The following is a 15,124-nucleotide window of genomic DNA, read 5'->3' as shown; positions in this document are numbered from 1 at the left end:
AATGTTAAATAAAGCTGCATTGCTCATAATGGCTGGAAGGCAGAAATAATTTGTACCTCTGGCAGCCCCAGCTTTTTAAAGATTTACTAAGAAACACCACTGACGCATCTCTGTGTTTCTCACTGAATATTTATCAGGCAGACAGGATTGTGAGTAACCTGATTGGTGATCAGTATTCTGCCAATCAAATACACAAATGAAGAAAACTAAATAAGTTTAAAAGAGAATAACCACATAAGTCTGAGCTACAACAACCCAGTAAATCATCTGAAATTTGAGCATGTCGAGCTGTGTTTTAAGTTTTCAAAGGTGGGTCTGAGACAGGGAAATAATATGGCTTTAGAAAACAACAGGAGATGAGAAAAATATGGCCACCATTGCCCCTCTGACTGGGGAGTAGGATGTTGTTAATCATAAAAACAACTGTCACAAATAGTGTCTGGTAGTGAACTTTGAGAATTCATCCAAGTGAGGAGGACCTATGCAGGGCTCTCTCTAGTACCCATAGTAGGGTTGCCAGCCTCAAGGGTTGTCCTGGAGTCTCCAGGAATTAAAGATTAATCTTTAATTAAAGATTATGTCGTTATGAAACCTCCAGGAATACAGCCAACCAAAATTGGTAACCCTAACCCCATAGGTTCTCTGCCCACAAGGTTTGTGGAACTGCTGCTGGGGGTCTCCGCAAAGCTGTGCTGGGAAGGAGAGCTCTGCATTGGTTTTGAATAGGCCAGAATGGAAGGAGTTAATGGGGGTGAGCTAGGGGAGGAAATCCTGGATCTACACTTACATGGATCCAGTGGTCCAAAAGCCCCATTTGGTGTATGTCTGGAGTAGGAGAAAGGTGTTAGCTAAGATGTTTTTAAAGAATACCTTTTATCTTAATTTAGACAAGCCTTTAGGGAGAATGAAGGTGCACTGTTTGGTGTTCAGCTCCATATGTTGTGTTTTATGCTGTGCCCTGCATTCTGCCTGTAAGCTAGGGCTGGAATTTCATTCCCTGTTTCCTATGGATTTCTCGCCTTCTTGTGGTTTTGCACTACTGCCAATCACACAAGTATTGGAATCTACACCGTACTTGATTCTTGCTATGTACATGGAGGTTGAATTTCACCCAAACTAATTAAAATATTATCTGAAATCCATTAGATCGTTTTGGATTTGTTGCCTACCCAAATGCTTGTAATGGAAGTGATGGAAAGCTAAGGAGATTATGGAATAAAGAAAACCAAGGCAGTGAAGTTAACAGTTTAAACTAAGGAATTTTTGTCTTTCTGTTTCACAGACTGTAGTGATCATATGGCCATATTATGGATACTGCAACTTCCAGCGCTAAAAATGCTTTGATATCTTCTATTACCCAACTGTGATCGGTTTATCTTAACACTTTGGTATGTCATACTCAGTCACTGCTGATAATTTTTGACCCAAACCCTTATATTTCACCCATGATTCTGAACAAGAAATGCTATTAAGTATATTAAGTATTTCTTAATATAGCCTGTAGTGTACAAGTCTATTATTCCAGGAAGAAAGTATTACAAAAGCTGCATACCTTATGTCTTTCATCAAAACATTACCAAAAAGCATAGGGGAATGTGATTCCCTCACTGAATGTGTAACTTCCATTGATGTACATGAGAATTGTGCCTCCCCCAAAGAAAGCTATTCCTACCCACAACCCCATTAAACGGATCTTAATCAGATTTTGTGCCCACCTTGGGTTAAGTATAAGTGGGTAAAACTCATGAAAGTCAGTTCCCAAGCACAGCATTGCTGTAAACCATGGCTTAAGTTACACATTAGTGTAACTGTTAAAATAGAGTAACTTTTGTTCTCCCTGCCACACACATTGGTACAACTTCCCTGAGAGGCCAGAAGGGAGATGTGACATGAAAAGCATCTAACATGATGATATGGGATAAAGCGTAGGAGCTCTATCTCTCTCCAACTTTCGCACCGCTCTCTCACATACTCTTAATACCTCTTGTTAGCTATTCTACCTTCTATATCTCCCTTCCACTCCCTCAGGAAATGTCTCTTTTGACATATCTACTGAATGCTTAGGGGCTTCTTTCTAGCCAATTTACAATAAATGTTTAACTTACATCAATGACACACACTTCCTAATTTGGCCCGCTGCATATAAAATGCCATGTGTACCTCTGATTCTAATATGGACCAAATTTTGTCCTGATTGACACTCTACATAACTCCATCCAAGTCAATGGGCCTGCAAATGGTGCAAGGCAGGGCCCTGTATTTTGTCACTTCTTCATTAATAATGTTAATATATTTTGGTGTAAATTCTGCTCAGAATGACATGGTTGCAACCCCTATTGCCTTAAACAGGATCTACGCACGTATAACCGAGTGCCATTGTTTTTCGCCACCATGTGCTTTTTAAAGTATCAGCGACAATTCTTCAGATTTTTCCACTCATTAGCGTACAGGAATCAACTGTAAAGCTTATAAACAAGGCATTTTCTGATGCACACAATATCAGAAATAGCTTTCATTGTTAACTAGCTGTACATAAATGACTAGCAGACTTGGTGTTGCCGCTTCTTGATAGTGTCCTTCAATAACAGGCACTGAAGAAGCTGGTTGCTTGGTTAGTGAATCTCTGTGCTGACGGCTGCTCCTACACACTCTGTCATGCCTGTCCTTCCAAGTGGTGCCATTGTCGGTGCATCTTCTGGTAAAGCTGTTTGGCCGAAGGGTGCAGGATGGAGTCTCAAACAAAGGAAAAATAACTGCAGTGCAAGCCTCTCCACTTCTTCATCAAGCACTAAAGGAGTATGGAGTTTCTACACTGATGCTTCCCATGGGATCAAAATTGGTCCATTTACAGTACTGATCATAAGTATTCTTTTTATTGCTTTTGTAATAATATTACACATCTGGGCCAAGTATACTCGTTCCTAGACTCAGTTGTAGCCATGTAGTCTTTGCTACTTGCATTAATGGACAGCATGAGTTGGGGTGGGTGGAGAAATGGGGAAGCACCTGTCCCAAAACTATAGTGGGTTTAAAATTGTTTGTGAAATATTTGCAAGCTTTCTCTTTAGACTAAAAGGGGATTTTTAAAAAATAGTGAGGATTCCCTTCGCTCTTTTATTTGGCTGTTGTTGTTTTTGATCTTTAAAATGGAAACGTGTTGTACTTAGTATCTCTGGTTCCTAAAGTTTGTCAGTCACAGGACTATCCACCTGTAAAAATGTGTGGTAGAACTCTTTTTAAATGCATAAAACAAGGCACTAAGAACAACATCTTATGCAAGTTTGAAACAACAAGCTTTTGGAATGAGTGATCTACTGGAAGTTTAATTCTGATATATATTTGGAGGAGTTAGTGTTGCAGTTGCCTTATCTAATGATTTATATGTATGCATAAATAAACTGATTACATTTTATATGATTTTAGACAACATACTGTACAGATTTAAAAAGTACATAAACTATGTTATCATATAGGAAGATACAGATTGTAACATCTATAGCAAAAAGGCATGGCATGACATAGCTTGCCAGAGTAATATGGTTATTTTGGATATGTTTTTATTTGAAAAGTTGAGGTTCTCCCAATCCCTTCACTTATTTAAATAAATGTTTCATTCTGTATGTAAGTGTTTTTCTTTGATTATTCATCATAAGAAGTTGAGAATAATAGAAAAAACTCACTGGCAACTTGCCTATATATTTCAATTAGCTATATATCCCATCCATCTCTGGGGTTAGACTGTACCATTCAATTTCTGTTAGCCAGTGGGGACATGGTATGCAAAGGAGGAGGAGCCCCAGTTCTCCTGAATCATTCTTTCCCTCCCCAAAGCCTGTAGAACCTTCTCTGGAGGATTTATACTCTGCTGGATTTTGTGGGTAAAGCCTGGGGCACAAAGAAGATGGGGCAGAGGACCAGCCACTCTTCCTGTTGTTGTTGTCTCAGGCTTCCTCCATGAATAATCCCAGAAGAAGTCCAAGCTCTCAAGTGTTCCCACTACTGCTGTATTGAAATGGCACAAGGATCTTTCAGAAGGTGAAGGGGCATTTGTCTGCATCCACATATTGAGGGCTATCTATCTCCAAGGATCCTAGGATGTCCTAGTCTCCTCCATAGACTGCACAACCCCTTCCCTTTTGAGGATGTGATTCTCTGGAAATTTTGCAAGGTAAGTCTCTAGCCGATTTTCCAGCCCCCTCTGTTCCTCTTCTATAGGTTTTTCTAGTGCAGGACACAATGGGGCCCGGATCATCGATGGGGGACTTTAAGCATTATTACAATGCAAATTAATAATAATGGTGGAGATTAGCTACAATGAGTTCCACAACCAGGAACTCTTTCTAAATCATAGCTATGCATGGATTGTGAGGCCTTCCACCTTAGTCTCAGAAGATCTGCCCTTATGAAACCCAGTGAGCTAGATGGAAAAGTTATTAGCAGACAAATGGGCTGCTAGAAACCAGAAAGAATCAGAGATCAACTGAATTATTAAAGTACATAATTACACTATTCTGGGAAAAATAACTACAGTATTTAAGATACTATGTTACATTAGCTTGATATACTATTGGATAACAATCAGTCAAACCAGGTTAAACGGCTAGGGTGCAAATAATTAGTGTGCTCTATTAAACTGTTTTGTCCTTTCAGCTACCAGGGTAGATAATTTGATTGTTATATATCATCTTCACCGTTTGATCTGGCCTCTGATCAGACCAGGCCCTACAAACCCTCAAACCTTTTATAACATTATACCTAGGCAAGCTTATCAGTGATGCAATGCTAGAGTGAATGTAATTATTTCACCAATTGTTCCAATTTTTATGGCAAATTAAGCTTTATTTATTAGAGTCTAGAGATGAAGATTGCATAGTCTGCAGTGTTTAGCAATGTAAAGTAGCTGTTTTGTAAACATCAATATGTTTGTGTATGATAACATAGTCTTCTGTGGTCTATCATCCTTGTGTTAATTGAGTGAAACTATAATTTGATACCAGACTTCATATTGCTAGCAATTACTTCCCAGCATCTGTGATAACTATAGCCTAAATTTAGCTATAATGGCACCCACTGTAATATATTCTGTGGAATGTTTGCTAGATTCAGGGTTTTATGTTTCTTTACATGACAGCATGGTATTTTGGGCCTCAATCCTGCAATAGGATCTGTGTGAGTGGACCCTGGTGCCTATGCATAGTCCCACTGAAGAAACTGGATCTCCAAAGAAGTTCAAAGGGTCCACCTGAGCAGGTCAGATTACAGGATTGGGGTTTTACTTTGAATGGGGATTTATTTGTAAGGACACCAAACACTTTACAGACTTAAATAAGCATTTAGAGTTCAGTGGCAGAGGAGAAGAGGAAAAGGGAGAAGAAATTGACAAGCTCATAAGGAAGAGAGATGGGATGTGTTCTAGATGTAGTAGCCAGATCACACACTAACAAAAATGGAGAGAACGGCCAATGCTAAATCAGAAAGAAAGAGGAAAAGGAGGGGGAAGCAGTGAAGAAAGCAAGTCAGAGAGAAAACCTGGAGCAAGTCAATGAGCATTTGAAAAAGAAAGGTAGCTTTGAACTGACTTGGGAAATAATTGTCTTGTTTGAAGGGGCAATGTATTTTCCTTTGTTCATGTGAGATAGTGGGCAGAAACCTTCTTCATGTGCTGGAATCTGAAGAACTAAGATTTGGGGAATTTTAAAGAAGAGATCTGCAATAAACAAGGGGAGAAGATCTTGTATGAGGATTTTAGCAAAAGGTAGAATTGAGGATGTGTCTTGCACAGGAGTAACATGAGCAATAATTTATATGAAAATGTATTGGACACAGTGATGGGGAGTCCACCCCACACCAGACCTGAAAGGGTTAAGGTGCCTAGCTGGGCCAATTAACTCTCCTGGCTGCACCTGGAGGAGGATCACTTAAGGTTAAAGAGGCACAGTCTCTTGTTGGTGCTGATTAACCTGAGGTTAACCTGAGTTTTGTATTTGTATTTATGTAAGCATTTCTAATGCATCCATCCCAAATGTGAGAACCAACACATTTTATGTGAAGTAGACAGTCACTGGATGTAGTCTAATCTCCAGAAAACTAATTTACATGTGCTTGTGCCTTGCATATACCTTAGCATAGCAGATACTCAGTAAAATTCAGTTTAGACCTGGTTCCACAGTAGCCCACTCAGTCTACTCCACATTCCTTTCTGTAAGGGGACCAGATGGGTGAGCCCCATTTCCATGGAGAGGACTATATACAAGGATTCCAGAGCTTGGAATGAAAAGAGCCTTCCTTGCAGTAGGTTGTATCTTCCTTTCTGGCCCTGACTAAAACCATGCATGGAGAACAATATTTTCTTTTCTTAAAAAGTCAAGTAGCTTTTTCTTGGCAGGTGTACAGCAAGAATTCCAGTGGGCAGCCACAGGGTTATCATCAGGGAGGGTTAGCTGCCATGTGCCAGCTTCATCTGGGACCACCAGAAGTAGGGTGAGCAGATATCCCGATTTTATAGGGACAGTCTCAGTATGTGGGACTTTTTCTTATATAGGCACCTATAACATCTCACCCTGTCCCAAATAGCAAGGCTGAAATATTGGGCACTCTAACTAGGAGGAACATTCTGACTGCACTTCCGGTCCTTATCTACATAGGCCTCATATTCCCCCCTCCTTGTTTTGTGTGTCTGTAAACTGGGTAGCAGCCAAACTCTGGCAGAAAGAGAACAAAAGGCAGTCCTGGTTCTAAAACAACCAGCAGCAACGCGTGTGGGCACAAAAAGGAACCCTGAACTTTTTCTTCCCCCATGATCTTCAGCTTTCAGAATGGAATTGCTGTGGCAGAAGGAATGATAAGAGGGCTGCAGAACCGTGCAGGTGCTGGTCTGAAGAATGCTGGGGGTGGGGAGGATGCCAAAAAGGGAAAGGAGAGGAGTTACAGCTAGCCCAGTAGAATGCCAGAGGAGGAGAGGCAGGGAGGAGATGAAAAGTGGAGTCCTCTTTCAGGCAACTAAAAAAGGGGCTGTCCGCTGCCCCTATTTATGTGCAGTTTTTTCCAGGTTAAATTTTCAGCTTGCAACATGCTCCAACCCAAAATATGGGCGGTTTGTGGCTGTCAATGCTGATTTCCCCACTCTGGCACTTGGAGTGCAGAAGGTGGGGGCCCACAAGGACTCTAATACTTGCCACTCCAGACTTGTATTAAACTCCCAAGGTTACAGCTTTTCTTTGACCTTGGATTGGTAGATGCTGCCACCATCCAAGTGCAAAACCTCTTTGAGAACCCAGGAAGGCACACTTGGGAATTCCTTCTGTGGGGTACCCTCAAACCCTTTCACCCCTCCCTCCCTGGGGAAGAGGTAAGAAGGAAATCAGCTGTTGCCACCAGCTAATTAAACTTGCGCACAAACCTCTTAAGACACAAATATCCAATTCTGTTCTTAAAAAAGTAAATTTTATTACTAAAAAAAAGGAAGAAAATACATCTGGGGACTTAGGCTTTTGCTAGATTTAAAAAAAGAACTACAAGGATTAAGCATCAAGAATAGCTCTCTTGAGGTCCAGCTTAACGGTTACAAGCACAACAAAAGCACCGGGGTTAGCACAGAGGAATCCACAAGCCATAAAGAAATAAAAGGGATAAACCTAACTGCATCTTCCTGGACATTTCCTGATCTACTTACATATCTGGGGTTTTAGATGAGTAGTTTCTAGGTATGATACTGATGATTTTTCATACTTGGCCCAAGCTTCTCATAGCATAACTGCTCCCTGTCTGCCTCTCCCCGAGAACAACAAGAGACAGATAAAAGGGGAGTCTTGTTTCAATTTTAAAAAGTTCTAGCCTTCCCATTGGCTCTTTTGGCCAGGTGCCCACTCACTTCCTTTTACCTGTGCATAGCAGTGAGACTTTGTAACCCTTTACAGGTAGAGCAATTAGAGAACAGCTACTAAGAGGGATTTTATAGCTACGGGCTGGCTCGGTGTCCATAAAAGAGAGCTACTCCCACCCCTTCATTTATCACAGTGGCTTTCCCCTTAAAGGAATAATCAGTAGGTAAAGAGAACCCCTCCAAAAATCTATATGGTTTAATTTTTCCATGCACAACTTTATGGGTTTTCTTATGACTTTGTTTTGACCTGTGATATGATTTTTGCATGACTGAGGCTGGCAATGCTGCTTTAATTTTTGGGTGTTCAAATTTTCTTTCTGCTGGAGAGAGAAGAGATATTGCTTTTGGGTGGTAAAGATGGAAAATCAAACCATGCAAAATAGGTAAAAGCACCACAGATAGCGGTAGCACATTTGTGTAAAAATACCCCCAAATAATCCTAGGATAGGGGCCATGTCTGCACATCACTCTGGGCCTTGAAAATCCTGGCTGCATATGCACTTTCTATGGCTAAGATGGTAGTTTTGGCAACCCTGCTTTATAATCTTAGAACCTGATCTGAATTGTTCCATTTCTTCTCTGTGTCGGCTCATGAGTATTGGTACTGAATAGCCAACTACTATTTTAAAGTGCCTTTAACTAGTCAAGTTAAGTATGCATGAATGTTTTGGTAGTATCATTGTGGATGCATAAATTGGTCCACGATTTTTAGCTATTTTACTTAATATTTCCCTTTAAAATGGAAACAGAGAAACCATTACTGTATACACTACAAAATGTTCTAAGTGAGGTAGCCCAAAGTTACAAATATCTTGTATATCGCATTCTTGGCAATATGCCAGAAGTTCCCCCGTTAGAGTCATCAGTGTCTGGTTTAACAAAGAAACTATGAGAAAATACTTCACTATCAGTAGTTTTATGTTTCTGATTGTAAAGAATGCTGGGAGACAGTAGTTAATCATTGCTTATCACGGTGAGATATTAGGAGTTTCTGAAATTTAGTTATGTCACTTGGGGGATTATTTTGCTTAGCCGGGTGAAATAGCCACATAGACGTAATAACCAATATCTTAGGGTGACCGTTACATACTCACAAATATGGGTTGAAGCTATGTTTGGCAATCTGAACTTTCATAGAATGAACTACATCACTTTTTTTCCCCCAGATGACATGAACGATTTTTTCTCCCATAGCTTTGTGCCTTGCATTCCTAGGAATTGTTGTTTTTTAGATTTTTAATCTTGGGCATCTAGGCCATAAAATTATTCTCTAGTGTTATTTAAAAAAATCTTTAAAAACTTCCTATGTATTTTAAAGGGATCATCAGTTTTGGCTTTTTGCTATTCTGATATTTGAATGATGAATTTACTACTTTGGAGCTTGAAGCCCAAGACTTAAAACTGATAAGCTCTGCTTTAAGAAGAAAAAATACTGATTTATTGCAATGCCAGCTTTTTCTGAATCAAGTGTTTTTCTCCTCTCTCCTCCTGATTTGTAGTAGTTTCAAACATCTACTAATAGAACCCTATTTGAGAAACATCTAATTCCATGGGTTGCTTAGGTTCTTGCCGGGTTAAAGGGGTGTGTGTGCATGTTTCAGATTCTTGTCAGCAATGTTGACAGTACATAGGATAATTCTGATGACAACTGATCACCAGTCAGCTTCTGTTGTGCTTGGCTCAAATGTAGAGTCTCTGTAAACATATGCAGCCAGCAAGAGTGTTCTGTTACTTTTTACTCTGGTCCCTCAATGCATTTCCCTTTACACTGGTGACAGCCATCCCAGTCTTCTCTGATTGATGGATTTCTCATCCTGTCCAGAAAGCAGGGAGTTCATTTCAGTCCCAAATGTGATCAAAACAGATGCTTCTGGTTGGAGCTAAGGAATACACCAAGAGCTGACAGTTTAATCAGTGGAATGTGGGAGGAATGTTCGGGAATTGCGAGCTTTAGTATTAAGTGGATGGGCCATAATACCTTTCTTGCGCCATGTTGTTCAAGTGCTCATAGATAACAGAACAGCCATGTATTACTTTTTAAAAAGTTGCTTGCTTCTAAAATCTCTGTGGAGATGCATGGCTCAATGAGACTGGTGCCTACCTCATAAAGTGCATTCCATTACTCTGTATCTGCCAGGTGAGTGGAGGACTTCAGTTGCAGTATACAGGAAAACATGAGTAGTTCTTGAAATAGATCATAACTGATCTGCTGTTCAAATAGTGGGCCCATTTGCAAACATTTTGACAAACAGCAATGCAAACTGTCCCCAGTTCTGCTCCAGAGCAAATATAGATTGAGACTTGACCACAGATACTTTTAATTTGGATAGACATAAGGGATTTTTTTGTTTCTTCATTGATTCCATGGATGGTTTTAGATATAGTGTCTGAGACACAACACGGCAGAGCCTGAGTCTACATCCCAGTCTGGAACAATTTCTCCCAGGGGCGGCTCCAGGCCCCAGCACACCAAGCGCGTGCTTGGGATGGTATGCCGCAGGGAGCGCTCTGCCAGTCGCCAGGAGGGCGGCAGGTGGCTCCGGTGGACCTCCCGCAGACGTGCCTGCGGGAGGTCTACCGAAGCCGCGGGACCAGCAACCGGCAGAGCGCCCCCCGCGGCGTGCCGCCGTGCTTGGGGCGGCGGAATGGCTAGAGCTGCTCCTGATTTCTCCCTACCTCATGCATCACAGGATAATGATATACTACTCTCTTTGCTTGGCCTCTAGATCTGATACTCACTTTGGGAGGGTAGTTCTGCAATTCTAGTTTAATTCCTTAGCTCCCTTTCTCTGGGGTTGTATTGCTTGCTAGGCATTTTAAAAAAATATTTATGTAAAGCCTCTGTCTAGGGCACTAAATGCAGCACAATCATTTCTTACTGACCCTAGTAATAAACTGGCCACAGTGTCCTGGACTTTAAAAGAAGAACTAAATATTCACAGTTAATATGAAAATATAAATGTATTTGGAAGTACATGAGAGAAAAGGTTGTTTATTCTGTGAAGGCTTTTGGTGTTCCAGAAGTATATTATAAAGAACTGCTAGTATCTACTTTATCATCCATTAGCACTGTTTTTTTTTAAATCTGTCTGTACTAGCCTTGCAAGTGTTTTCTTGCCAACTTCAGCTACTGCTCTAAGCAATTCTTTATTTGGCATCTCTTTGACTTGCTTTACCATCTGTTTGCTACCCTCCATTTATCAGCACCTACTCACCTACTGTGAATGCAGAGCTGATTAAAACTGCATACAATATTAAAGGGATGATCAGTACTTTATCTCTGCTCCCTTCTTTTCTTCCCAGTGTCTGTATTTTTCCAGTTTAAAATATTAATTTCATTTGGGGTTTGTTTGCTCTTGTCCGGTGATTGTTTCTCTGAAGAGGAGGAAAGAGGCCTAAACTAAAGATGTCACTTTTTAAAGAGGAGGAATAAGTGACAGAATTTTCATTTAGGCCTGAAAGTTAGGTTAATGATGAGATTTCCCCACATGGAAATGTTCTCATTATTTAAAAAAGAAAATAGCTACCATATATTGAACATTACTCTGTGATGGTGGCACTATACTAATGAACTGTACTACTTAATGTATGGTAGGTCAGTGAGAAACAATCAACATCTAATTTAACTGCATGATCAGCTCGCTGTGTCTGCGCCTGCGTAGGCTTCATGGTGACTTGCTAGATAACATTCTACATTGGAGAGGAACATAAAATGGTGGCTGTGTCACAGTTGCCCTTGCAACAGACAAGGAGACGGCTCTATATTTAAGGATGAATACTCAGAAGACAGGATGACAGCTCTTTTCAGTTCCCGGGCAGAAAGTGCCACCTAAATAAGGAGGATAAATGTCAACTTGATTGTTAATGCTTTTAGTTTAAATTATTAAATGCTAATCTGTTAACTGGTATCAGAGATAAGGATTTTTAAAATATTTAATCTTGACAGCATCCATTTAGCTGGTTGTGTGACCTGAATTTAACTTGACATACTGATTAATCTCTTAAATTTTGTGTTTGAATATTTTCCATATTTATCACTTCAAATCTTTTACTTTTGTTCTTACCTGTTAAGTAAACAGTTGAAGAATAAAGAGGGAGAATTGACTACTAAGGTTACAGGGTTTTAGATTTCATTTTCTTTCTTAACAGTAGTCCTTCAACTGATAAGGATTGATGTTGACATATACTTCTGAATGCTGTACGCAAATGGAAAGTACATCTAAACTAGCTGTTCAAGTGCTACTACTGACAATGATAAATGCATGAGGTCAGTGGTTTGTTCTTGCTGCCATTAGTTACTGTTATTACGAACCGTACGACCTGATGAAAAGCATTGTGATTGTTCATCCACTAATGAGGAAAGGGAATCCAGAGAGAAATAAATTGCCATGTTTCCAGTTCATAGGACTAAGCTGTTTAATAGAGAAAAGAAACAAACTCTGAAACTTTTAGTCATTTCCTGACAGAAGAGGCTCTGCACTTGAATATTAAACAGACCCTAAAGTTTCATTCTAGAAAGAGGAATTTTAAATGTATCTTGAATAAAATAACCATAAGATGAGCATGTTTTAGGCCAAAAAATAATGCTGATTATTAACTGTAATTTTTCATAGTCATCCCTATGGACCACTTTCTTTCCTAAGTGTGAGGGATGTTGTATTGTGAATGGCCCCAGCCTCACTGCACTACTGTAAGTGACCCCACTATGGGTATCAGTTAGGTACATTAAGCCCTTTCAGAAACTTGGCAGTGTGCTCCTTGTACCATGAACTTGGAGGCAATCATTGTAGAAGAATCTCTCTAAAATGTAAACTGGTCCATACCCACCTCAAACTAAAAGTGACACACTTGTAAGATTAGCAAGTCCTCCCTTTTGGAGCATAGCTTTATTAACAAAAAGATAGTTTTCAGCAGTAGCTCCCCAGCCCTCTCCTTCATTTGGGATTCACGTGGGCTAGTTTGAAACTATCCACTGTAGAGGAAACTTTCACAATCACTAAAAACCAGCCTGAGCAGAGGCCAAAAGGAGCTGGACTAGCAGCAGCTGAGGACACATGGCAGATACAGAGTAATTTCTAACAGCAAAAAGGAAGCAGACAGGCTCTCTCAAATAATATGCTGAGCAAGGCTGGTTGCTGACCATGGAGAAAAGAGGGCTGCTGATTTATGGATATCAAATATGGAGTTGGGGGACTAGGAGGAGTATCCAGAGAATGATAGGCCTATGATAATGGCATTAGGTCGGTACTGATGGAGAAGGCCACCTACATCATCAGCAACTCTCCCTGTACCACCTAGATTTCTGTTGGAGATCTCCCAAATGCATACAGATCACCAATGCTTAGTTTGTCAGATTGGACGTGATCACAGCCTGATGTATTATATTGGAAAATATTGATTGAAAAGACACTTGAAAAGCTTTAGTTATACAACAGAATCACTTATAATTTAGTGTGTGTGTGAGAGCTTATAATTAGTTTAGACATTAGAACATGTTATGCTCAGGTGAAAACTAGTAGTATCTTATTTTATAATTGGGGATAGCACCACTTCTCACTAATCCAATCCATTACCCAAGAGAAGGATTTGTATTCTGTTTATCCAAACTAGCAGCATGCCCTATTCCTTTAATGGACAGCTCACAGTAGTCCATTGTTTCCCCTCTAGGTTTTATAGATGAAAGATTTACAAGAAACATTTTCATTTGGATACATTTGTTGTGTGAGGGCCTGATAGTGATGTAAACATTCTAATTATAAAGGGGCAAAAGCTACACTTTGAATAGTGCAGTGAACAGGCAGATCAGGTGAATCTGCCAAAATGTAAGTGGCATGAAATATAGGGCTAGCCATAATAAATGTCATATACTGCTGTGAAAACACAAGTCATGCAGAACTAATCTAGGTGTTTATTTTCTACCATCTGCACCTGGCTAGCCAGATTTATGAAGCCATTCCCAACATGACTTATTAAACAAAAACATTCCATATCTCTCCTCTAAGGTTTAACAACCTGCTTTGTATCTTACTTTATTAATCCAAGAGCATTTGGTACAACATGCACAGTAGCTTAAATACGCCTGGATACAATTACAACTATCCTTGGAGCCTTCTGAAAACTAATGTATTTTTTGTGTAATCAAATGTAATGGGCATGTGTTTCCCTTTACACTTGAGACTGTTTAGCTGATGAACTGGGCAATGTGCTGAATTTTAGCTTGTGAATTATAGAGTTTAGAATACTGTACGTAACTATCATTCTAAACCTCAGCACTTTTATTTTTAAATAAAGTGGCTTCCCTTGGATAGTGGTGGATGTTGATGAGGGGGTGGAACTAGTCTTCCCTAGCTGGTAGGAGAAGGACAAGAGTCAGCTAATTTCCCATAGATTGTAGTGAGTGAGTGGGGTCCTAGGTTTCTTCCCTGTAACGACTTTTTAAAATTCCAGACAGACTGAGGTGAACTAAAAGTGGCTTTCAATTTTTTGACATAAAGCTGAAATATTCCACCAGGCGGGTGCGGGTGGAGGGTGGAAAGTATTTTATGTTCAGCTCTAATATCTGCATAAGAACAAACTACCATTCTTTGTAAGGAAAATTCATCCATTGGCTGATTTCTTCTGTTCTTCTTTTACCATTTGAAAACATTAATAAACCAGAAGGAAGTCTCTTCTGCTAAATCCTTAGTCTCTCTCTCTAATGTATTGAGTCATTTCTGTCAGTCTGAAGGCCTGTGTTTGAGTTTCTGATAGATTTCTGATCCAAGAAACCTGGGATATGAATCCCTTTCCATGTGCATGTAAACTATTCTCTGAGCTTCATCAAAACAGGATTGAGTTGGTTCTTGAATATTCCTGATAATAGCTTCCCTTGCAGGACTATCAATGTTAATCTGAAAAATAACACAATATTAAAGAAAGTTACAACAAAAATACAGAGGACAAAAATAGGATACTTCAAAGATGAAGCTTGGTAGGCTGCAGCCTATGCCTTACATCCATATGATCTACTTTGGCACCATGTTCCCTATGTTGAAAAGGAGCTACAGGAGAGAGATTATTAAGAAAAATAAAAATCTAATATTAAAAAATCTTGATATAAAAGTGTTCGCCTCCCCCCACTTAAAGTTAGGTTCCTATATCTATATTTATTTATCTAAATTGAAGGCCTGTTTTTCAGACATTCTGACCAACTGAAATCAGTGGGAGCCATTGGGTGCTCATCACATCACTTTTGAAAATTAG

General features: G+C 39.8%; 1 protein-coding gene and 1 long non-coding RNA gene across 4 annotated transcripts in view; one reads left to right on the top strand and one right to left on the bottom strand.

The window, feature by feature from the left end:
• The first annotated feature begins 5,129 nt into the window (after positions 1 to 5,129).
• The window catches only part of LOC120370009, an 11,106-nt gene continuing 1,111 nt past the window's right edge, over positions 5,130 to 15,124 (top strand). The window contains exons 1-2 of the long non-coding RNA XR_005583560.1: positions 5,130 to 5,250; positions 12,032 to 12,149. This is a non-coding gene — a long non-coding RNA (uncharacterized LOC120370009). The remainder of the gene's footprint in view (positions 5,251 to 12,031; positions 12,150 to 15,124) is intronic.
• The window catches only part of RGS13 (regulator of G protein signaling 13), a 22,403-nt gene continuing 21,594 nt past the window's right edge, over positions 14,316 to 15,124 (bottom strand). For all 3 annotated transcript variants that reach the window (XM_039483979.1, XM_039483980.1, XM_039483981.1), the window contains one exon: positions 14,316 to 14,772. In XM_039483979.1, coding sequence (XP_039339913.1) covers positions 14,599 to 14,772 — 174 coding nt within the window. In that variant the 3' untranslated portion in view covers positions 14,316 to 14,598. The remainder of the gene's footprint in view (positions 14,773 to 15,124) is intronic.

Source organism: Mauremys reevesii, linkage group 8 (genome assembly GCF_016161935.1).
Source record: "Mauremys reevesii isolate NIE-2019 linkage group 8, ASM1616193v1, whole genome shotgun sequence".
Classification (NCBI taxonomy): Eukaryota; Metazoa; Chordata; order Testudines; family Geoemydidae; genus Mauremys; species Mauremys reevesii.
The sequence above is the reverse complement of the archived record's forward strand: the minus strand, read 5'-3'. Positions and strand labels throughout refer to the sequence as shown.